Source organism: Chinchilla lanigera, unplaced genomic scaffold (genome assembly GCF_000276665.1).
Source record: "Chinchilla lanigera isolate Chin_1 unplaced genomic scaffold, ChiLan1.0 scaffold00004, whole genome shotgun sequence".
NCBI classification, from domain to species: Eukaryota; Metazoa; Chordata; class Mammalia; order Rodentia; family Chinchillidae; genus Chinchilla; species Chinchilla lanigera.
The window spans coordinates 37,844,600-37,867,422 of record NW_004955405.1 but is presented as its reverse complement, the minus strand read 5'-3'; the positions used below and the strand labels follow the sequence as shown (position 1 = coordinate 37,867,422).

The 22,823-nt window shown below is 47.7% G+C and overlaps 1 protein-coding gene across 1 annotated transcript in view; it reads left to right on the top strand.

Annotated features, from left to right (window-relative positions):
* The window catches only part of Pah (phenylalanine hydroxylase), a 60,678-nt gene extending 41,741 nt beyond the window's left edge, over positions 1-18,937 (top strand). The window contains exons 5-13 of the mRNA XM_005374572.2: positions 1,753-1,820; positions 4,254-4,450; positions 6,259-6,394; positions 7,207-7,276; positions 10,943-10,999; positions 12,493-12,588; positions 13,040-13,173; positions 15,044-15,159; positions 16,475-18,937. Of these exons, the coding sequence (XP_005374629.1) occupies positions 1,753-1,820; positions 4,254-4,450; positions 6,259-6,394; positions 7,207-7,276; positions 10,943-10,999; positions 12,493-12,588; positions 13,040-13,173; positions 15,044-15,159; positions 16,475-16,518 (918 nt within the window). The 3' untranslated portion in view covers positions 16,519-18,937. The remainder of the gene's footprint in view (positions 1-1,752; positions 1,821-4,253; positions 4,451-6,258; positions 6,395-7,206; positions 7,277-10,942; positions 11,000-12,492; positions 12,589-13,039; positions 13,174-15,043; positions 15,160-16,474) is intronic.
* Positions 18,938-22,823: the final 3,886 nt, after the last annotated feature.

Genomic DNA, 22,823 nt, shown 5'->3' with positions numbered 1-22,823 from the left:
AGTTTTCTTTCTTTAGACCAGCAGACTGGTTCCTCAAAAGGTGTGTTAGTACTGCTGGAAGCCAAATTACGAGGCCCAGCTTTCTCATCACCTCAGGGCAAGCCAGTGTGCTTTTACCAGTAGACACACAGCTGCACTGAGGTTTCAAGGTCTCAGCTTCTTATGAGTCCCTACCTCTGATTAATGGCTCACAACCAGCCAGAGCTCCAGGAAGGCAGCCATGTTGTGCTACGTAACAACCATGTCACAGAAGATTTTCTAAACCAAATAATCACTTACTGTACTATAACTGGGATTTGGTTTTGGAACAAAAAAAAATGCACGGTAATTTTGTTTAATTTTCTAGTATGAAACATTTGGAGTTTTCTATTTCTCCAAATTCATCCTAAGAAACAAAGTAGGACACTTCTCCTCTCCTTCCTTCTCTTTCATCTGACAAGTGCACGGAGTTCCTTCTGCTGGTCAGATGCTCCTCCGCAGAGCTGAAATGGCACTGTGTAAATACTTTGACCTCTCCTTCTTGGGAATTACTGGTTACCCCTGAGATAACAAACAGATCAGCCAGCCAACCAACCAATCAAGCAAACCAAATAAAAGCAATGTTTCAAAACCAGGGAGTACCTATCTTTTTAAAAGACTCCTTTAAACAGTGTGCCCCATGATGCAAGCCTAACTTATGATTCATCAATGTCAGTGGTGGGAATTATTGGGGACAGAGAATTGCAAACTTCAGGTACTTGCAGTGCTGGGAAGGGGCAGTCTAGTTCTGTAGTGGTGGGTTGGTCTCTCATGTCAGGAGAACTTAGAGGATAGTGAATATTTTTGGAAAATGACTTTTAATCAACTGTGATCACTCCTGACTTGGTATATGCCCGCCCTGCCCCAAACACTTAATGGTACACCTAGCCCCTTTTCCCTTGCAAGTGTGCTGCTTGGGGATCGTGGGGAAGCCACTGTCATCCTTTTCGTGTTTGGCGATGGAGCACTCTGGTAGTCCCACCCCTGCCAGGTGGCAAAGGTTGGCAGTTGCTGAATAGGACTGGGAAGACCAGAGAACTGGGTGCTCCCCATCCCTGCCTGTCCTGTGCTCCTACTCCAGTTCAGGAGGAGCTCCCCCTCTCTGACAGTACATGAGAACTGTAGACCAAAGTAAAGATGATAATGATATATTTTTATAAATTAATTAGAAATAAAATAATTTCCTAGCACCTATGGGCTGGCATATAGTAGATGCTCAATAATGATAGTTTGAAAAAATTGCCATAGCTGTAAGCGTGTACACATGTGTCTGTTGGGAAGTTAGGAGGCAGCTGCTGGCAGAAAATTAAGTGGATCTTGTGTACCTTCACTGTAGATGTCCATCTTCCTAGTTCTGCCTGAGTGAGCCAGTGTGGAGTTAGAAAAGCTGCGTCTGTGATCTCTCAGGCCAGGGCCCAACGGGGACACTTGGCATCCGAGTGCAAGGCGTTGGTCAAGATGGGTCATTCACAGTGTGAGGCAGGAGTGCTCATCTCACGTTTAACTGAGGCTTCTATTTTTATTTTAAAATATGCTGCTGTACCTCCTCAGTCTGTATTTCCAAGCTCACCCTGCATGGAACAGAGCTTTTATTCTTGTTTTAACTGAGACTTCCTCCCTAATCAGGAGGAGACACCGAGTCATAACCCAAAACCCTCCATGCAAGGCACTGGCAGAGGAGCCAGGCCACTCCCTCCAAAGCCTTGGGACCAACGAGCATCTACTCTCTCCTAGGGCTTCAAGGACCCTGTGTACCGAGCAAGACGGAAGCACTTTGCTGACATCGCCTACAACTACCGCCAGTGAGTCTCGCCGAGTGGGGAAAAGAGCCGAGGGAGAGCCCGAGAGTGCATGGCCCTTGCTCCAGGGTGGAGGGCGCCAGAGTGGCTCCTCCTGCCTTTTCTCTGGGAGGGAGGGCAGAGGAAGAGGGAGGGAGAGACACAGGAGAGAGGGAGAAACAAGTTCAAGCCATCCTTTTAATAACACGTGTTTTTTAAAAATGCTGCTAAACAGAACAAACTTACCCGCTATGCTGAGGCCTAGCTTTCTCCCAAGCTTTGTTGTCTAATTGTACAACATCTGAGGTAATTATAAAAGACTCAGTCTGAACTGAAACCACCTCTGCTGTTCTCCGCATTAAACCAGGAAGAAAGAAGAAAATCGTTTACATTCAAAAAGGAGTGGGCTGCTTTCCTGAAATAATGAGCTTGGGGGTTTCAGGCCGCCGCCGTCTGGGCTGACGTGGCCAGGAAGGGAAACTTGAGAAATGCTCTTGCTCTTGCTCTTGCTCTTTGGGAGCCTCTGCTCCTCCTCTACTTCATTTTAGCCAAAAGAAATGGAAATGTCAAATATGTTGTTTGGGAAGAGAATGGCTGGGCTGTGTTGAGTTCTCAGGAACTGTGTGCATCCCACCTCAGGAAACGCAGTTGTTGGGGACACTGCTGTCGCCCAGGCAAAGGAATAAGAAGAGACGTGCACAGGAAGGGACTCAAAGGTGACCTCTCTCTGTCCTCCCCTCTGCCCCATCAAGAGCTCATCTTCAGCAAGTCAGGGATAACAGGTCATATTTATCACCTCCATGCTGTGTGTCTGGGCTTTGCTAAATGCTCTGCACTTATTATTTAGTTTAGGCTTAATAATAATTCATCACTTTTTGAATGAGGGAACTAGAGGCTATGAAGGTTAAGGAGCTTTCCAAGGTCATATAACAACCAGGTGACATCATTAGGTACCAACTTTGTCTCCAGAGTTACCGTGGACCACTTCTGTGGCTGTTGGGTGACTGTAGACACAGGCAGAACCAGGACTCTGTCTCTCATCCTCTCTCTGGCTCAGTGTCCTCTGTACAGGCCTTTCCAGGCAGTGGTCTCATCTGTCTTAGGGATGGACCCCAGCACCTTTAGGCTGACACCCCAACTCAACTAGAAGTTCTGTGTCTTTCCAACAAGGTCAACCAGAGCTCTGTAGCTGAGTCTCACTGGCTTGCCTAGGACATGAGCCCACCTGTCAGCCTAGCCCTGTGGCCAGGGGAATGAGATAGTCTGATTGGCCAGGTCTGATCACATGACCACTTCTGAAGGTGAGAATGGAGCTTCCTGGTGTCTGTACCTCACAATCTGAGAGGAGAGGAGGACCTTGTACCGGAAGAATGAGGAAGAGTTGTTGGGTCCCTGGAACAACAAATGTCAACTAGGGGGACATCCTGGTGCCCAGGATGCTACCATTTCTTGAAATTGGCTGCAGAACTAACAGATATCTTTCTTTTTAAATGATAATCAGAATGATAGTGATCAGTTATTCAGTGGTTACTATTTGTCAGTAGTGGCCGTGTTAGGTACTTTACATAGTATTTCCCTTGGTCTCGTCCACAAATGGTTCCTTATGATTAGCCCATGTCACAGTGCATAGACTGAGCCTCAGAGAGGTTTACCAAATTGTCTAAGGCCACAGGGCTGGGAAGTGGAGGGTCGAAGTGTTGAAGCAGCCTCTGTCTATTTCCAAAGCCTCTGTCCCTCTGTCACCACTTAGTCCTGAAGTACTGCTGCATGAGCAGGCAGGAGCTCACCTAACACTCTCTCACAGTCTCTACTGGCCACCAAAAGATGCTGTGGAAGATCCTGCTTTCCATTCCTAAACAAAAATTCACCCTTTCCCCCAAATCCCTGCCTGCCTCTCTGTGGAAAGTAACAGTGACTTTGCTTTCATGGCCTCAGCTGAGCCCTTACTTTGAAAGGACAGGAGGGCCCCTGTGGGAGCAGGCTCCATCCTTCTGAGACAAACAGTCTCACTCTGTTCCAGACGCTGTGTCCTCGGCGTCGGCACGAGGCCTGCAGCTCCGGGAGGTCACTGTCCCTGGAGGCCAGGCTGTGTTTGGTTTTTATGTGTTCTTCTTGTTCAGAACTCAGCACGGGACCTTTCAAAAGAATGACTTACAGCATAATTGCTACGTTCCACCTGGAGGTCACCTGCGGGAGGTCACCTGGAGGTCACCCTGAAGGGAGATGGATGGGTACCCCATCCCGGGTAGACACTTGGGGAGTTAGAACAGCAGAAAAGCCAAGGGGTTTCCCAAAGGGAGAGTAAACCCTCAGTGCACCCGGTGAGCTGAGAGCTTGTACCATTATTTAATCAAATTACTCTTGCACAAGGGGAACAAAGGCAACATTTCCTGTATCTGGAAGTGGAATTTTTCTCTTCTAAATAATCTACAAATGCCCATTTGTGCTGTGTTCCAGCGGGCAGCCCATCCCCCGGGTGGAGTACACAGAGGAAGAGAAGAAAACCTGGGGCACGGTGTTTAGAACCCTGAAGTCCTTGTACAAAACCCACGCGTGCCACGAGCACAACCACATCTTCCCGCTTCTGGAGAAGTACTGCGGCTTCCGCGAAGACAACATCCCCCAGCTGGAAGACGTTTCCCAGTTCCTGCAGAGTGAGTCTGGGGGGCAGGCCCTGCAAGCGGGCACGCGGGAGCGCGTGTGAGTCTGGTGTCTGCGGACTTGCACATGGTCTCAGGCTCCGGGAGGAACCAAACCCGCTGTGCTGACTGTCCTGCTTGTTCCCACTGTTCCTCTACACCCGAGCCAGGCCTCGGCCATGGAGTGGCCACTCGGGTGCCCCACTGGGGTCCGAGCAGGGTGCAGCAGGGCTTGGGTGAGAAATTGGCGTGGAGTAGGGTGACCCTGAGCTCTGGGCTGAGTCGGTCTGGCAGGGATCCTGCCTTTAACCTTCTCCCCTGCTGGGGAACCTGGCTGACCTCTGTCACCCACCGTGTGCCACACAAAGACAGTGGCCTATGGCTTCTCACGGAACACGGTGGGAAGAATGGAGATGCTGCATCTGAAAGCATCCAGCTCTGCGCCATCACCGGGGCCACGTGGCCATCAGAGCGCACGGCAGGATGAGACACGTGGTCTGGGTGATGGACCCTGCACAGCACTTCCAGGGGTCAGGGATGACCAAAAATATGGTGAATGTTTAGTTTTTGTTTTTTTTTTAAGTTACAGTAAAAGATACATTTCCATTAAACCTCTGAAAATATTCCACCCTCACTTTAAACACATTTATCCCATCGTTCCTGGCAATGTGTTCTTTGCACTTATGGTTTTTTTTTTTAATCTCCCATCATAGGTGTTTTACTGTCAAGAAGGTATTAGCTCAGCAAAAAACGATCAACTGACACATGCTGGGTACATCCTGAGTAGCAGGGAGAGGGCCAGTGCTTTATAGAAATGAAGGTTTCTACACATCGCATCTGTGCAGAGCTGCACAGCTCCGCCCAGACCCCGGGGGAGCTAGGAGAGGTGGGAGATTGGAACTGGGGTGGATGAAGAGGCCCCACATCATCTAGAACGGTGGGACCAGTGTGCTCGAAGCCAGGGGGAGTATTTTGAGGGGGTATTTCAATGTGTTCTGTTTTAAATTTTCACTGTAAACGTTCACCCTATTTTTTGATCACTTCTTTCAGGGACTAAAGAGGTCATAATGTCAGATTTAGAAAAAGTTTGGTGGGAGAGCTGTGTGGTTGAAATGGACTTCCCGGGGCTGGGGATTTAGCTCAGCGGCAAAAGCGCCTGCCTGGCAAGCGCAAGGTTGTGAGTTCGGTTCCCGGTACCGGAGAAAAGCAAAAACAAAAAACAAACAAACAAACGAAATGTACTTCCCCCCCGTTTCACCCCTTGCCTAGGGAGTCTGAGTGGCAGCTCGCAGGGCAGAGCCCACCGCACAGCGCAGGACAGAGCAGAACCGCCCCTCCGTATGGGAGAGGGAACGGGAGAGATTGGTGATTTACACTGAGAGCCTCTGCTTCCCCTGCCCAGGGTGGAGGGACTGAGTCCCAGGAGGGAAGCCAGAGCCCATCCTTCTGCATACCCTGGGAAGCCCGATCCCCTCCCCATTCTGCAAACAGGAAGAGGCGCTCAGCCCTAAGGAACAGCGAGAAAAGCTCAGTGCTTCCGCCCTGGCTACTTCTGGGTGCTGGGCTCGGGCCACGCCTCTGGTGCTCATCACTCTGTTGATCTTGTTCTATCCCTAAGCAAGATGAGAAAACCGAGGCTCAGAAATGGGACCTGACCCAAATCCGCCACCCGGAAACTAGAGCTGCAGAGACCTGAGCCATATCTGCTTGGTGTCAAAGCCCGCGTTCCTGCACAGTCGCCGCTGTGCTCCCTGCGTGGTGGGCCTGAGGCGCCCTGGGTCTGCCGAAACGGGCTCTGAGCGGGGCTCTTCTTTGCTTCCCAGCTTGTACCGGCTTCCGCCTCCGGCCCGTGGCTGGCCTGCTGTCATCTCGAGACTTCTTGGGCGGCCTGGCGTTCAGAGTCTTCCACTGCACACAGTACATCAGGCATGGGTCCAAGCCCATGTACACACCTGAGCCGTGAGTACGGTCCTCCATCCGGCTGCCGCAGGGGCTGCTGTCCCCTCTTGCTCTGGGAACGAGGTTTGGGTTCATGGCAGGTTCGTCCACAAGACTCTGCTGGATTATTGGATGGGAGTAGTGGGAGAGGAGCTCACCTACTCCTGGGAATTTCTCCGTCCAAACAGGCCAGATTTGGTTGGACACACAGATCTGAGCATGCTGCGAACCAAAGCTTCAGACCTCTCCAGGCACTGGGAACAAGAAGTCCTATTCAAGTTTCAAAGTTAGAGCTTTCAAGTTCCAGATGGGAACAGGAGCAAGCACAGTCATTATCTCAACCTCTCCTAAGTGCACTTGGAGGGCCTTCCAGAGGTGCTTTGCTCAGATTGTGTCTTAGCTAGAGCTAGACAGTGGCTGGCCGCTGTGCTTGCTATTTTGGGGTTTAACCATTTCTTTAGTCTGGTAGAAATTTAGTGAAAAGCACTAGGGTGCCCCAAATCATTTTTCTCTCCCCGTATTCACTGCTGCTGATCACTGCTGCCTGCTCCTAATAGCTTCGACACTTAGCGTGTTAAATAGGGTGGTTCTTCCTTTCCTGGATGCCAATCCTCTGTCCAGACTAAGAGAAGAGCAACCCTGTCTGTTAGACCCCGCTGGAGTAGCTGAGCGTATTTTATGTCCCCAGGTAAGTCTCAGTGAAGGAGAAGGCTGGGGATGGAAAGCGTCTGTGTCCCTCAGCTCAGTTAGGAGCTTGACCGGACACTCATAACAACAGTGGCTCTTCTGCCCTGTGCCCCGGCCGCTGCAGCTCTGTGCGTTCTGTCTTTCAGGGACATCTGCCATGAGCTGTTGGGCCATGTGCCTTTGTTTTCAGATCGCAGCTTTGCCCAATTTTCTCAGGTAAGGAATGGCTTTTTTTTTTTTTTTTTTTTAGCTTCCTGGGTATAGGGCTGGATTGCTCAAGGGAGCTGAACCCACGGAGGGGCCCTCACACCCCCTGCAAAAGTGGGAACCAGGTGCAGCTCTGTGATTCTCTCTGAGAAAAATGTGTGTTTCTGTGGAGATACCTGAATACCTACTTCAGGGACCACGGCTTGTGGTTGGTGAACTGCTCTTCCTGGGGATGAGGTGTGTGTGGCCCAGTCTGCTAATCTCACTCATTCTGCTGCAAGAGCCTCTCCATGCAGGAGATCCCTACGCGGAAGTCACTTTACCTCACTGTGCGTCGGAGCACTTCCCTTCCCTACCCTCCTCAGGGACTTTACCACTTTCTTCTTTGTCAGACAGTCATTTGTATATGTACAAGGGTGGATCGAAGAATACATGAGTGCCTTTACCAGGGGTGATCAAAAATATGGTGAATACTGCCGTTGAGTGCCGTCCAATGAAAAGGCAAAGCTCCAGTTTTAAATACATCATGGTGTGTCCTCATCCACCTTACTCACCACATCTGGCAGTGTGTGACCTGTCATTCCTTCCCAAAGTCAAAGTTACCATGAAAAGTAAACGTTTCAGATCATTTCTGGACATCAAGGCAACTGCAACAACACAACTAAATACACTCAGGAAAGAAACTTTCAGAACTGCTTCAGAAAGTAACAAGAAGGCTGTGATAAGTGCGTTCCAAACAAGGGCTAATATTTCAAGGAGGATTCATGACAATGTGCCTCTTACTGTAATAAATTTTTAAAATTGTAAAAAAATTCATAGTAGTCTTGATCACAACTGTATTTGAAGCAAACAGGAGGATGTTTGCTGAGAATCCAAAGCCAGTGATCTCACTTAGAGTTGACAAAATAAAGAAGTAGGTAGATAAGGGGAGAGCCAAATTTCTCATCCCCACCATCCAAGGAGCAGACTGGACCTTGACTCACCAGTCTCAGCAGTGAGCAAACTGAAAAACAGCACTTTGGGAGGAGGAAAAACATCCCGCCACTTCTCTTTCGGTATGAGAAGCAGCCTCAAGCCATGTTGGGTGGCTGGGGTCACAGGAAAGCTGAAGGATGGCCGGGACACACACACAGGACTTGGAGCAAGTTTTCCGGCTACCCTGTGACTCAGTTTCCACACAAGCAGAACAGTTAATGACTTCCTTGCTGGTCCTGCTACTCACATGGAAGAACAGGAGTGGGGCAGAATGATTATAAGTAAACTCGGGACCCAGTGTGAGCTCCAGAGCAATGATGTTGTGTGTCGTACATGAGCCCTATGAGCGTTTCCCATTGGCTGAAAGAAGTAAAGATTTCTGGGTTGCACGAAGAGGTTACTGCTTCATATTTGACACAAACACACCAAACAGAGGGCTGAACTCATCACATGGGAGTGAGGGGAAGCTGTATTTGGAAGACAAATTCTCTAAACAGAACTGTTATTTCTGTGTGCAATTTGGGGAGTTGTGGAGTTCAGAGCTGGTGGTACATTTAGAAGCAGTTGTGTTTGGGGAGCAGTTGACCTTTACCTGTGGAAAACCATCACTGACAGTGTAGTGACAGCAGCCATGGTGGTGTGGGTTACTCAGGGCAGATTTCAAACCCATAGCATTGATCCGGGAAATCCTAAGGGCTCCTTTGAAATTTCCTTGATGATATTTCTTTTTTGTCTAATGGCCGGGATTGTTCCCCACCACAAGACATTGTAGGGTGGGGATAGAACAGAGGAAATCTAGTGGGCCCTTGTTTTAGGCAAGCTGTGGGATTACAAAGAAAGGTGACTAAGAGAATAGGGCACCACTTTGATCTTGGAGTTATCGGTGGACTTGTGAGACTCAGGACCGTGGCACGCCTGGGTGAGTGGGTGGGATGAAGACAGGGCAGGGAGGACCGGAGAGTAGAGCCAGGTTAGAGTAGGGCAATGTCTGAGTTTGGTTCACTGCAATTTAGACAGCATTTTCTGAGCTCAGTCTCTGGGCTTGGTTCAGGGCAGGATCCAGAGGGATGGGAAGTGTAGCCTCTTGCTTCAAAATAGGGCAGGTAATTAGTCCTGCTCCACTCCTTTGGGGATCTGACTCCACCTCAGGGCTTGCACTGCCATCTCTGCTGTGATCATAAACAAATGCGGCTCAGACTTAAATTGCCCAGACTTAAATCCTCCTCCTGGGAGCTTGTAGGCATCTCTACCATCCCATCCAAAGGAGAATTGTGAAACCTCCTGCTCAAACCTTCTGTGCCCTGATGACTTCTGCATTATCAGTCCATGGCTCCTCCATCCTTCCAGTTGCTGAAACCACAAGAAGTTGAGGATATTATCACTTCTGTTCTCTCTTACCCCACAGCTGATCTGTCAGAATATTGGGTGCTTCTACCTTCAATATATGTGTGGAACCTATTGCCCATCGCACCCACGGCTCCCATCTTGGTCTCAACCTCTCTTATATCTCCCCTGTTGACTACAGTAGCCAACTTACTGGCGTCCTTAAGCCCCTGCAGCCCCTTCTGACATAGCAGGCAGAGTGAATCCTTGATGATGTAGATCAGATCACGTCTACCTCTCTGGTCAGGACCCTGGAACAACTTCCCATTTCACTGAAAAGAAAATGCCAAGTCCTAAAATGCCTAAAAGTATCCTCATGATCCAGGTCGGAGTCTCTTTTTGATATCACCCATCTCTCTCCCTCACTTTACCAAACACACTGGTCCCTCCCTGTTCCTTGAGCCAACTCCATCTTCCTTCTTGGGGAGCTTTTGAACTGGCTGCAGGTCTGGATTACAGGGTGTTTCCCTCAAGTGTCCATAGAGCCAACAATCTCTGCTAAGTCTTTGCCCAAATATCACCTTCTCAGTGATGCTTATCCTGGATGCCCAGGGAGTCCCTGGAACTCCTAATCTCCCTTGTTCCTTTCTCCTTATGTTTCTCCTTTCTGAAGGATGTACCACTTTTTCACATATCTGTGTAGATTCTCATTACTTATTAGCTATCTGCACTACAAACCACAAAGTCAAGGATCCGGATCTATTTTGTACATTACCTGGCACATAGAAGGTGCTCAATACATATTTTTAGAAGGAATGAATGGGTACAGTTGGGAAGACACACATGCACAGGCACACACATGGCAGGCTGGAGCAAGAGCTGTGGAAGAATCAGACTGCTAGAGAAATTCTGCAGTCGGAGCTGTGATGGAAAGGATTCCTGCTGCCTGATGTTTCAGACTCCAGCAGTGTAAATACCGGGAGGGACACTGGCCGCTTATCTGCAGCTCCCCTGTGCTGTCTTCAAGGCTCCTGGTGAAGACTCATTAACACTCTAGGAATGCTCAGTTGGGGCTATAGGAGGATCATTATTAGGCTGGAGTCAACCAGATGCATTACCGCGAGCAGATTGCCTCCCCTCTCTGTGCCTGTTTCCTCACTGGTAAGCTGCAACAAAGGAAATGAGTGATGGAGAAGGGTCTCTTGCTCTAGGGATCTGTGATTCCGGGGCGTGTGGCCCGGGAAGACAGGCAGTGTCTCTCAGAGCTCTTCTGAAGGTGTCTGGCCGCACGTCACTTCCCAGGGTCAAGTACGGGTTGGTAGTGAGGGTAGCGGTTGGAGGTGGGCTGTGCCGGTGACTGGTTCTCCACAATCGCAGGAAATCGGCCTTGCCTCCCTGGGTGCCCCTGACGAGTACATCGAGAAGCTGGCCACGGTGAGTCTTTCACTCCCTGGGGGCCGGGCAGCAGGAGACTGCGGCTGGTGGCTCTGAGGATCTCTTTCTTCGGAAGTTGGGACATTTAGGGGGAAAATCAGAATGTGCAGGTTACACTTGCACAAGTAAAATTTCCATTTTGATTTATCTTTAACGGGCTTATTTTTAAATCAGTTGCATGCAGATGTTTATGCACAATTTTAAACAGTGTTCTGGGAAATACCAGCAAGCTATAATAATAGCCCTTGAGATTCCTTGGGTATAAAGTTGAGATCTGGATTCACTGCTTTAAAGAGAGAATATTTTCAGTCCTACCTCTGCACTGGACTAGTATTAGAATCTTTCTTTCCTCTGGCTAGGTAGGAATCTCTGTTCCTTTTCCTTGGGCTTTTCATTCTTGCTGAATTCTTCCTCTCCCAAGTGGAAATAAGGACTGGAGTTACTGAAGCACCAACCTGCCTGGAAGGTGGTTTCCTCCCTTTGTGCTCTTTTCTGGCTTCAAGCACCTCTCCCCCGACGTGAGCCACATTTCTTATGAAGTGCCCAGTCTGGAAACTGGAAAAATAAAATTTATATTGGAGTTAAAGATTGCAAATAGATGTAAATCTACCATTAAGTTGAATCAACTTAGAAGATTTTATGAATTCAGCTCATCAGAAAGGATTAAAAACATCCAGTATTTCTCTCACCATCTGTTCTGAGCCCCTGGGCACATCAGTGTATATCTTGCTTATCTCAAAGGTGTGTCATGGGCATCTGAGGGGTCGAGCTTGTGTGAGCATGAATTTTAAAATTATCTGCTGCTGAGATCCGAGAAGCAGCCGTATAAATTTCTCAGTCAGAATCAAAAAATGAACTTGGAACCCAGTGCATGGTGTTATCTACCATAAGAATGATGACAGTCCTAGTGTCAGCCTAACTTCTCAAAAAAAGATCAGGTTATTGATACACTGGGCTAGGAGCAATCCAGCTTTTCTCTGCCCTTAATGAGCTTGTTGCCTCACCTGGGCTGAAAACCCCTCACCTGTATGTGAGGAGGTCAGGGCTCCTAAGCTTTCCTATCCTCCCTGGGTTTAACGTTCTCTAGTCCCACAAACCAGCTCATCTGGTAACCGAATACTAATTCGCCAAGAGCTGTGCCTGATGGGATCACCTGATAATCCCTACCAATTTTAAGAGCATTTTAGGAACATATCACTCTAGTATATGCTACAGAGTAAGAAGCAAAAGGAATGGGGTTCCATAAGAGAGGGAGTGGAACTTGTTGGGATATGTTTGGGGGGCTTCCAAGTGCCTTCCAGAGCTTCCCATCATACCTTGGGTTCAGCCAACTCTTTGTTCGACAGGAGATGGGATAGGGTGAGACACAGGACCGGAGAAGTGATAACACTGGTTTAGAGAACAGGCCCACCTGGGTAGCCCTGTCCTTGGTCCTAGGCTGTCTCTGCCTTCCCCTTCCACGAGTTTGTGCTCAGCCTGACTTTCCATCCTAGATCTACTGGTTTACTGTGGAGTTTGGACTCTGCAAACAAGGAGACTCCATTAAGGCCTACGGAGCTGGGCTCCTGTCATCCTTCGGTGAATTACAGGTATGACCCTAACAGGGACCAAGGATGGGCTTGAGAGTGTTGGATAAGGCAGACCATTCTCCTTCTCTTGGGACCACTGAAGCCCCGTTTACATCCATTTGAGATGCAGTTCAGGGGTCACTCTTTAAGCTATGGCTTGGCAGAACTTCCACTGCAAGAGGTCTTCATGGAAGAGGGCCTCCTGACCCCGAGCTTGACCCGAGCACACAGCCTTGCTTGACAGTGGCTCCTGCAATGTCCACCGATCACCTTACTTGAAAGTGGTTAGAATGCGTTTATCACTTTCTATCCTGGGTGTAGGTTTCAGATGAGCTGTGTAGGGTTGGATCCAGGATACACCCCTTAGCTCATTGCATTTGGGCTGGTTGTAGAAGGAATCGGAGTGAGGATAGGATGCTGCAGGGGCCCCTGGTCTGGATTTAGCTGAGAGCTTTTCCCTGGGTGCCTGCAGTACTGCTTATCCGACAAGCCGAAGCTCCTGCCCCTGGAGTTGGAGAAGACAGCGGTCCAGCCGTACACCGTCACCGAGTTCCAGCCCCTCTACTACGTGGCTGAGAGTTTCAGTGATGCCAAGGAGAAAGTGAGGTGAGGAGCACCCCGGGGGGCCCTTAGCTTCCCAGGTCCCCCGACTCAGGATGCAGGTGATGTCTGGGGTGCTTGGCCAGGACACTAGACACTGGACCCCCAGGTCCTCCACGGCTTTGTGCCGCAGATGGAGTTCGTTCCCCACCGGCGGCGCCTGCGCCCTTCCCCCGCTCCGTCGGGAGGGTGGACTTGCCAACTGCAGACAGCCCCGCCACCTGATCTTTTGCAATGTGGACACCACCTCAGTCCTGCACCCCCGGGGCACGAGTGGTCCCCAGAGTCCCCCACCAGATCAGTCAGAGACGTTGCCTAACCTCGAAAGTGCCTTCTTCACTTTATTCTCCTGGACACCTCCAGACCTGGCTTTCTCTCCTCCTTTCCGTCTTCAACCAGAAGCTCTCCTTGTCCTTCTCCAGCCAACTTACTGTCATGCCCCCAGGGATGTGTCTGAGAATCAGAGCAGGAGGTGGCCCAGTGTGACATGAACTCCATAGCATACACATCCACAGGCCCAGGTGACACAGCTTAGGGCATGCTGGGGATACACTGCACACAGCAGTGCGGACCATTGCTCCGATGGCCCCAGAAACAGCAACATGAGTCCGTCAAGCACCCCTATCTCTAACAGTGCTTGCTACCCCTTCTGGGATAAGGACAGCCATCACTGCATCTTAACAGAGGCATAAAGAAAAGGGAGGTGCAGACGGGGCACTGTTGCCCAGGGTCACAGGGCCATGACTGGCAGAGGCAGGATTTGAGCTCAAGCAGCCTGACTCAGACACTCGGGCACCACCACTGCTCGGGAGGCCTCACTGTATCCCTTACAACTGTCTTCAGTTCAGCAGCTCCCACTTTCACCATGGGCCGACTTAAAAATAATACTCCTGATGTGTTTGGAATTTCTTGTCAAGTATATTGCTGATGTCCCTCACAAAGGTGCTCCTGTAGGATTCCTCCCTAAGCCAGGAATAATTCCCAGGAAGGCACAAAAGCAAGGAATGCCAGCCAGAATAGCATGGGTTCCTTCCCAGCTGTGCAGCTTACTGACAACAGTGGCCTTAGGAGTCAGCTTCCCAAGCCTCAGTTTCCTTATCTGAAAAATGGGAAGGTAATGGTACTTCTTGAGGTTTTTGTGAAGCTTAAATTAGGAATGATATTTACAAAGGAGTTTAGAGAAGTTGAGATTTAATATGGTTCTTGGGATGTAGAAGATTGAGCTTTTTGGTTTATTGGTTCTTTTTTTAGGGGGTGTGAGGCTGGGATTGACCTTCATATAGACCTACATCCACTTTTTGTGCCAGGATCTCAGTAAATTGCCCCAGCTGGCCTTAAACCAGCTTTCTCCTGCCTCTGCCTCCTGAGTCACTGGGATTACTCAGTCCCAGTTAAATGTCATTGCTAAATGTCATTGTTAGCATAGTGTTTTATTCAGCTCTTGAGAGTTGTATTTCCTTCTTTACAACATTTATCCAATATCTCAGAGCTTTCTATTTTTCTCTCTCCATAGCGTTCTTTGGCTAGGTTTTCTTTACTCTCTTTATCTTATTTAATAATAAGAGCTCATGGCTTTATTGTACTCTGTGTCTTTATTATAAGCTGGTTCTGTCTTTTGGGTATGAGGTGACTAAGTTTGTGTGTATGTGTATACGTGTGTATGTGTGTATGTGTGTATGTGTACACACACAGGCACACACGAAGCCTTCCCAAGAGACCCTCGTAAAACTCCACTTCCCCTCTCAGCCCTGGCTCTGGCAGCCTGGGCTCCGGTGAGCTCTCAGTGTTAATCAGGAAGGGCAACGGCCCCGAGAATGCTTAAAATGACTTCCATCCCGACGGCACCCTTCGCTCAGGCGTGTGGTTTTGCCCTCAGGAGCTTCGCTGCCACCATCCCTCGGCCCTTCTCAGTTCATTACAACCCTTACACCCAGAGGATCGAGGTCTTGGACAACACCCAGCAGCTGAAGATTTTGGCCGACTCCATCAACAGTGAGTGGATACACCCTGCAGGGCCATGCTCTCCTCCCGGCAGACTGGAGCAGAGTCATGTTGGGTTCACTGTCAAATCCCCGGATCTATTCCTAAAAATTATATTGAGTGCACAAGAGCCGTTGTTTGAAGAGACGAAATACAGTGTGTGGGGGCGCTGTAAGGGGAGAGTTGCAGGCCAGGTAGGAGTCCCCGCCTTGTGTAGCGCCAGCAGAGTCCAAAAGGGCAGATGGGCTTGAAGTTTCCCTCTGACATTGCCCGTGTACCTCTGATGCACAGGCCTGGCCCTGGTCGCCACAAGCCTTGCACCTTAGGTCTAGCTACCCGTGATCAACCACTTTGAAAAAGCCCAAGGCTGATGCCTCCCCACACCAGACTCACTCTGGCTTAGAAACCCGTTTGGAGTGATGCTTTCACTGAAGAAGCCAGCCGGGCGCTCTAGAGGCTGGTGTGTAAGACAGAGAGGTGAGGCCACGGCTGCTTCTGCACTCGTCTCATTTCCTGTGAAAAGGCAGGAGCAGCTCCATCGGCTAGTGTTTATAAGGAAGTTTCTGTGAGCACGGAGTACCACATTAGGAACTGAAGGGGTCCTAGAGCTATGTGACGTCATGTAAATCCTCATCGCTCCTCTGTACTTTCATGTCTTCAAGACTGAGTGGGGAGTGAGGCTGCCAGTCTCCAAGGTCTCTAGTGCTGCTGTGAAGAGTCTATATCCCTGGGGACCTTGGCATAAATGGAATAGATTGCATGGTACTTCTGTCCAGGGATCTAACAATCTAGGCTGAGTTCTCTACTTAGACTACGCTTCCTCAGAATTTAGTGTGTGTCAGAATCACATGGAGAGCTGGCTAAAACTTAGTAGCCCTGAGTTATAGGCCCAGAATAAATTTACTAAGTTTGTGCTAAGTCTCGGGAATTTGTACTGGTAAGACATCAGGTGGCTCTGAGGAAGGGGACATGTATAATCACACTTCCAGGTGTAGGGACTTAGCTCCTTGAAGCATCTATGGCTGTCATGTAAAAAGGAGACAGAGCGCTCATGATTTGCCTAGAAAGAAACCTAAGTCCTTCCTGAGAATAGCCAGTGCAGAGAGGAAGCAGATTCCATACAGCAATGGCCCAAGCACTTCCTAAAGCATACCACACCTTCCCCAGTCCTGTCCCCACCACATAGCTGTAGGCCACAGGAAGTATGGAAGCACATGTGGCCCACCTGCTACCCCTCGGGTCCCTGAGGACTTCAGCCGTGGTGGACACTGGAGGGCTGTTTGGTCCTTGAGTGAGTGGCCCCTCTGAGTGGTGCTCTTCTTTGTAGGTGAAGTTGGAATCCTTTGCAGTGCTCTGCAAAAAATAAAGTGACGCTATGGACAGGACACCCGTCAGCTGAGAGTCTGCTGATGGAAATCCAGCTACGTCTGTCATCCAGAAACTCTGAAGAGAAAACCTTAATTTGAAATAACAGCTTTAAGTCTCTTTGGGAACAAAATGGAGGCTTAACAAATAAGGAAACTAATCTGAAATAATAGTACATTAACACCTCTTTCAAAAATAATGATGGATCTTTTAGAGCCCTCTTTGATTTAGACGTGATAATCTCATGCCTTCCCATTGGTTGCCGTGGCAGTCTGCTGCATTTCATCAAGATTAAGTAAAATTTGGGAACTTCTACGTTCAGGTTTCCTTTGTTAATTGCCATCGTGAACTCCTAAAGGAGGACACACAGCTAAATGTGAAATGTAAAACTTTCATTGGAATTGAATTATTTTGTTTAATATAAATCTTAATCTACAAAGTTCATTTTCTATTTTCATTAACTCTATTCCAATTATGGCTTTGTTATCATGCTTACATAAATTTTCTTTAATTTGAGAACTCATTAAAATAGTTATGAGCATTAAAGTTTTATAGCATTACACAATACATTTTTGTATGTTTAATTATAATAATAAGTACTGCTGTGTAAGGCATTAGGACTTCTCACTTGATCCCCACAATTTTCAGTGTCATTTGCCAATTATTTGTGAAGTCTTCTTGGGAACTATAGACATAATTGGTGGATATTCAGTAGATAGTATTGAATGAATAAGTGAATGCATTATTAAATAGCAAATCCATTAGATGAATGAGAATTTTATGTGCTAGGGAAAAAAAAAACATTAGTAGTCACAAAATTTTAGAGTTTCCAATGCTTATTGGGATGAAATAATTCTCTCTTTGCTTTAGAAATGCATTAGCTGGGAAGTCTTGTGACAGAAGAAATAAAATAAGGTTTAGTGTCCCCGAGGGACCCACCGTGATGGTCAAAATCACACATAGTTGGCTTTTGCTGATTGTGTAATTTACACAAAAACATAAATACTTGAGGTGCAGTGGGAGAGAATATCAATGTCTTCAAAGCTATGATTTGAAATTCTTATGCTACTTTACATCTTCTTTTGTAAATAGCTAAGTCTTAAGAGATTCACGTGGTATTTCTTCAACTGTAGTTCTGCAGGGGCATCATGTGTAGTAAATCGAGGCACTACCCCAGCTCTGTTTATTAAGGTTCTTTAGTTCTGGGGTTCAGACACCTGCATCTTTAAGTACACCAGATTATTTTAGTTTTAAAATTCACAGCCAAATTTACCAAGGACATTAAGAAAACGTGACTTTGATGATCAGTCTGCCACTTGCCAATGAAGTCACCTTGGATGAGACACTTCCTTTCGTTGGATCTTGGCTTCATTCTAATAATGAGAGAATTAAACTATATAAAGCAAGGTCCTTATTGGCCTTAAAGTATGTCTAAGATGCTTGAACACCTTTAAATAGCTGTCACTGATTGGTTACTAGAGGGGAAAACACCTGCATAAGTATGCTGGCTGGAAGGAAGGAATAATAATTTAACCTAAACATGTCTGAGGTTTCCTTGTTTTGAAGTTGGGATTTTCATATCCTTGCCTATTTTCTAGTGCCTTTACAGAACCCAGTGATTTTACAGGCAGACGCAGACCCCTTCCTGTAGCATTCCTGTAGATATAGAGCACTCTACCAAGAGACTCACTCAGTCCACCTTTAGTTCATGTTAGAAGTTAATTGTTGACGCTGGAACTTAAGTATTAGAAAGTATTTTAGATGGAACTTTCAGTAGTGAATTTTTAGTCCCCCAGTGAAGATGTTTTAATGATTTTTGAAGTTGAAGTTTAGGGTGGAGTAATTTTCATAGAAAGTAATTTTCATTCATACCGAGTGGAAGATAAAGTTTGAACAGAAGGAGTAAATCTGAAGATTTATTGTGCAGCATAATGACTGTAAATAACAATGCATTGTATACTTGAAAATTGCTAAAAAGATTTTAATCATCACCACAAAAAGGGATAAACATGAGGCGATTGATATGTTGATTAGCTTGATTTAATTATTTCACAAAGTATGCATATATCAAACTCTTCCACACTGTACACCACAAATGTATGAAGATTTTCTTTGTCAATTAAAATTTCAAAAATGTGCTTTTCTGAGAAATGAATTTTTTAAGTGTCCAAGAAGAGAAACTATTAAGGAGTACATCATCTGTTTATTTTCCAGTTTGGCTGTGTGAATAAAAGGCAGCAACATTTACCTTGAATTGCAATCTTTATTTTTCCTTAGCTCGCTTCTAGGAAGCATGTGATGTCCAGAGAAAGGGAGTGATCCTTCACTGAGGGGATTAAAATTGGTATGGTCTTTGGATGCCTATGCTTTATTCTTCCCAGAAGAAATAAATTAAGGACTATTTAATAAAGAAGAAATAGACTTAGTCCTTTCTGAGGTCACTTTATTTCTATCTCAATAAAATGTTTCCTGGAGCCTGTGCTTTTCTTCAATTACTTTGCAAATGGAGAGGATGGTGTCAGGTCTGAGCTCGGATTTAGAAAGGAAGAATCATAAATGCATTTTCCTTTGTGTCTTTGAGTTTCCCCTCTTGCCCCTCTTTTCCAAGACGTGGCTATTAGGTTTCTTTGAGAAAAATTCTTCCTATCACTGCGACCTTCATTTCCTTAACCCCTCAGGAGTCACAAGTGCGGAAATTGGAGCTTGGACTAAAATTTGGCCAAAATTAAAAGACTGATGCTGTCAAGTAGATGGGAGTATACAAGAGGAGGCTAAGTTGCAGGCTCCATCAGCAGAGGCACGGACCTGCTGGCCCTTTCCTTAAGCTCCGGTCCTCTGAGTACTGCGGAGAACACATGTTACATCGGTTCCTGAGTGTCTCCAGACAGCAGCATCTCCAGTGGCAGAAAACTTTCCTGGAGCCACCGCCGTGTTACAAAGGGTAGTTGCTGGCCTAAGAAGACCTCTGAGCTAGAGCGGCACTTAGACAGCACGCTCCTCTCGGCTGCCAGCTCTGAATCGCTTGCATTGGAAGAACTCCACTTTCTAACAAAATAAATCAAATTTCAGAAGGAAGGACTGAGCAGAACCTTTCCCAAGTTTTCCATTCCCAGGAAAGTCCTTGGGAAAGCTAATGAGGCAGGAGGTGCTGTGCAAAGTCATTCTTGAAGGAAAATAAATAAATAAATCAACCGATCTTTCAGTAAGAGCAGACTGAAATTTAAAATAGAAGGTTTGTGACTGCAAAGTGTCTCCCAAAACAAGGCGCTTGAGGCCGAGCGAATGGAAAGACAGTCAAACTGCCTATCAGAGGGAGATGGTCAGCACCGCTGACAACGCCCTCGCCTGGCCCACGGTGTCGGGGGGGGGGGCAAGCTCTAAACCATATTTACCCCCTTTCTTTTGCAGTGCTGGGGATAGAAATCAGGGTCTCGCACGTGCACAGCAAATGCTGTGGCACTAATCAATATCTCAGTACCTCCAACCTGTCTTTTTAGGCAGCAAGAGTCTGCAGTAGAAACCTGTACAGAGTTAGTACAACCCAGAAACAAGACTAGCAGTATGGCCTTGCCTACCGCAGACTTTATATTTTGGCTGAATAAAGAACAGACAGAATAGGAAAGTGTGACATTTATCTCCGTGATGACATTGTCTGATGTCTTGTGAGGTGGAAACCAGGTGCCACAGCATTATTTTTAGCTGTACATCCCACGTACGTTAAAAGATGTAGCCTCTTTCAGTAGGCTGCCCTGGAGACCCCAGCTTAGATGCCAGTTCCCCACCAAGCTGAACCAACGTGCACAGATCCTGAATCTCCCTGAGCCTCAACGTCCTCGTTTGTTAGAGGAGGAAGATGCCTACTTCACGACAGTGTCAGCGATCAAATAATATTGTGTGTGCAGTAATATGCAACACTGTCAAACGTTTATTATTCTGATATAGCACAAATAGCTCCCACAGTAGTTGGCAAGTATTTTGCTGGTTCTCTTGGACCAGCAGTATGATCCCAACTGCTCCCTCTTTCCAAAGAGATAAGCGGTGTGAAGAAATCTTACTTAAAGCCTCTCTGGCTGTAGGAAAATTGAGAAAAACGTTCTCTTCCTTTTTCTAAAGTTCTTTTTAAAGCACTTTAAGAAGGCTGTTAGTTGACTAAAGCAGAATGTAAGCCTTTCGGTGCAGGTTGTATATACTAATGTATGTGGTACACATTATATATAGTACATATATATGGGCTTGTTTATAATGTATATACATGAAATCTGCATCAACTTGAAGCTAAAACTGCATTTTAAAAAGGTAACTTTGAAGACTGAAATTTAAAGTCCCATTTGAAGGTGCAATACACTTTCCCTTACCTCCTCCCCCTTTATTTCTGACCTTTCCACATCATTTTGCATTTTGTGTTTCCTCCTGGAGCTTTAGCATTGTCCTCCCTGTTCTAGATTATAGTCTCCGAAAAACCGTAGCTCAGTGTACTGCAACAAACACTGCTTTCAGCTGAGAATGCTCCATGTAGGTTTCATGAAATGGCTGAAATAAACAAAGTTAATTTCACAAATGAGTAATTCTTCATGCTCCTTTACTGAGGAATCAATGCCAGGAAACACGGCTTCACTTTGCTTCTCAATTTTTGGGTTGCCTTGGAGAGTGAAGACTGAAACAGCCCTTTTCTTTCCAGGGTGCAGGACGTGGAAATTAATTTTCTTAATAAAAGTGGCTGGCAGTAGGGTCAAGCCGTTTTGCCTTCCGTGCCCTGTCTGTAGAAGAAGCTAAGGTAGGAGGCAGAATGGACGAAGCAAGTTTTGTAAAAGAGAATAGGACAAGTCAGGCCGTGGATGAGGCAGGGTTGATGGGAATGCAACTCATCCCCCGTGGTGGGTTTCCTGCTTATTCAAGGGTGGGAGAGCCACCGTCTCCAGAACCTGCCCTGAGGTGTGCAGGGCGAAGAAGATGAAGTTCACCAGTAGGTATAGTGCTGACTGCATCTTCTGGGTTTAATTCTACAAGCATTTATTTGACCACTTACTTCGTGCTCACCACAAAACCAGGTCCGTTGAAAGTGACGACTACAGGAGCGCGCCCATCACTGTCCACCACGCAGGGCTGATTTTACAGGTCTGTCTTTCGGTCCGTGCGGCACCCACATCTGTGACCTCCAGTTCCCTTCCCTGCCCAGGAGCACTCCAACCCCAAAGGGTGCCTTCCACACACCAGTCCAGGGTCAGAATCAGCTCAGATGCACCCACAGGCACACTCACTGTTCCAAAAATCCAGTTTCCATTTGGTGAGCTCCAAGCCCCACCCTCTCCACACATAGACCAGAGCAGTGAGTTTGATCCAGTCCCAAGTAGGTCCTCCCTGGAACGCCCGAGAGCAGCCTGGCTGCCTGGGGATCGGCAACAGGGCTGGAATGAACGCCTTCACCTTGGTACCGCTCACTTTGTGCTATGGGGGGCAGGGAAGGGTGCTGGGTGGGTAATAAATGGCAGGGGGAGGGACAAGAAGGAAGACATTTTAATTTAAGTCTTTTAATTTCTCAAAAGAGGGTGGCAGTGAGTGGGAACATGAAGGGGAGGCGGCGCTCAGACCTCGCCTACACGAGGGTTGAGGAAACCATCCCTGGCTTTGCGCCCTCCCAGCTGTTTAGCAGAAGTGCTCGCGTTGCCCTGAGTCTGAAGTACCGGGGGCGACGCCGGCCAGTACCGCGGACAGCTCCCGCCCCGCGGGCCTTGACTGTCGCTGCTGGGGGCAGTCCTTCAGGGAGGATCCAGAGTGTGGTGCTGACCAGTTGGGCGCGTCCTCCCTACCACCCCTAGGTATGTACGGGGCTGTGGAGTCCAGCCTCGAACCAAGTCAGAGCTCTAGAGCTGAGAAAATAGTTCTCCAGGAGGACCAAGCTTTACAGTTCTCTGGAAGCTGGGCTCACTGGCCAGAGAGCCAGCACCTTGGAAATGCCAACAGGAGGAGGTGGCTGTGGCCCCAGGGACGGCAGGAGTCCGGTGCCTTTGCTTTCTTTTAGGGGTGGGGTGGGGAGACTTGCTGAGGGTAGACCGATCCATTGAGGGACAGAGTGCTGACCTCGGAGTCAGGCTTCACTTCCAGAAGAGAGCCAGGGGACAGAGACATGTCGGAGGGCTCTGCTCAGTGCAGCTGAAGTTTTCAGGCATAATAAACACAGTCCCTCAGCTTTCTCCTCCCCAGCCGGCTCCTCGCCCTTCCTCATTCAGCTCCTTGTGGGGCAGAGGCTTTCTAGATGTGGAGTCCTCGGTCATGGTCCTTCTCAACCGCAGGGAGGTCTCTATGCTCTTCAC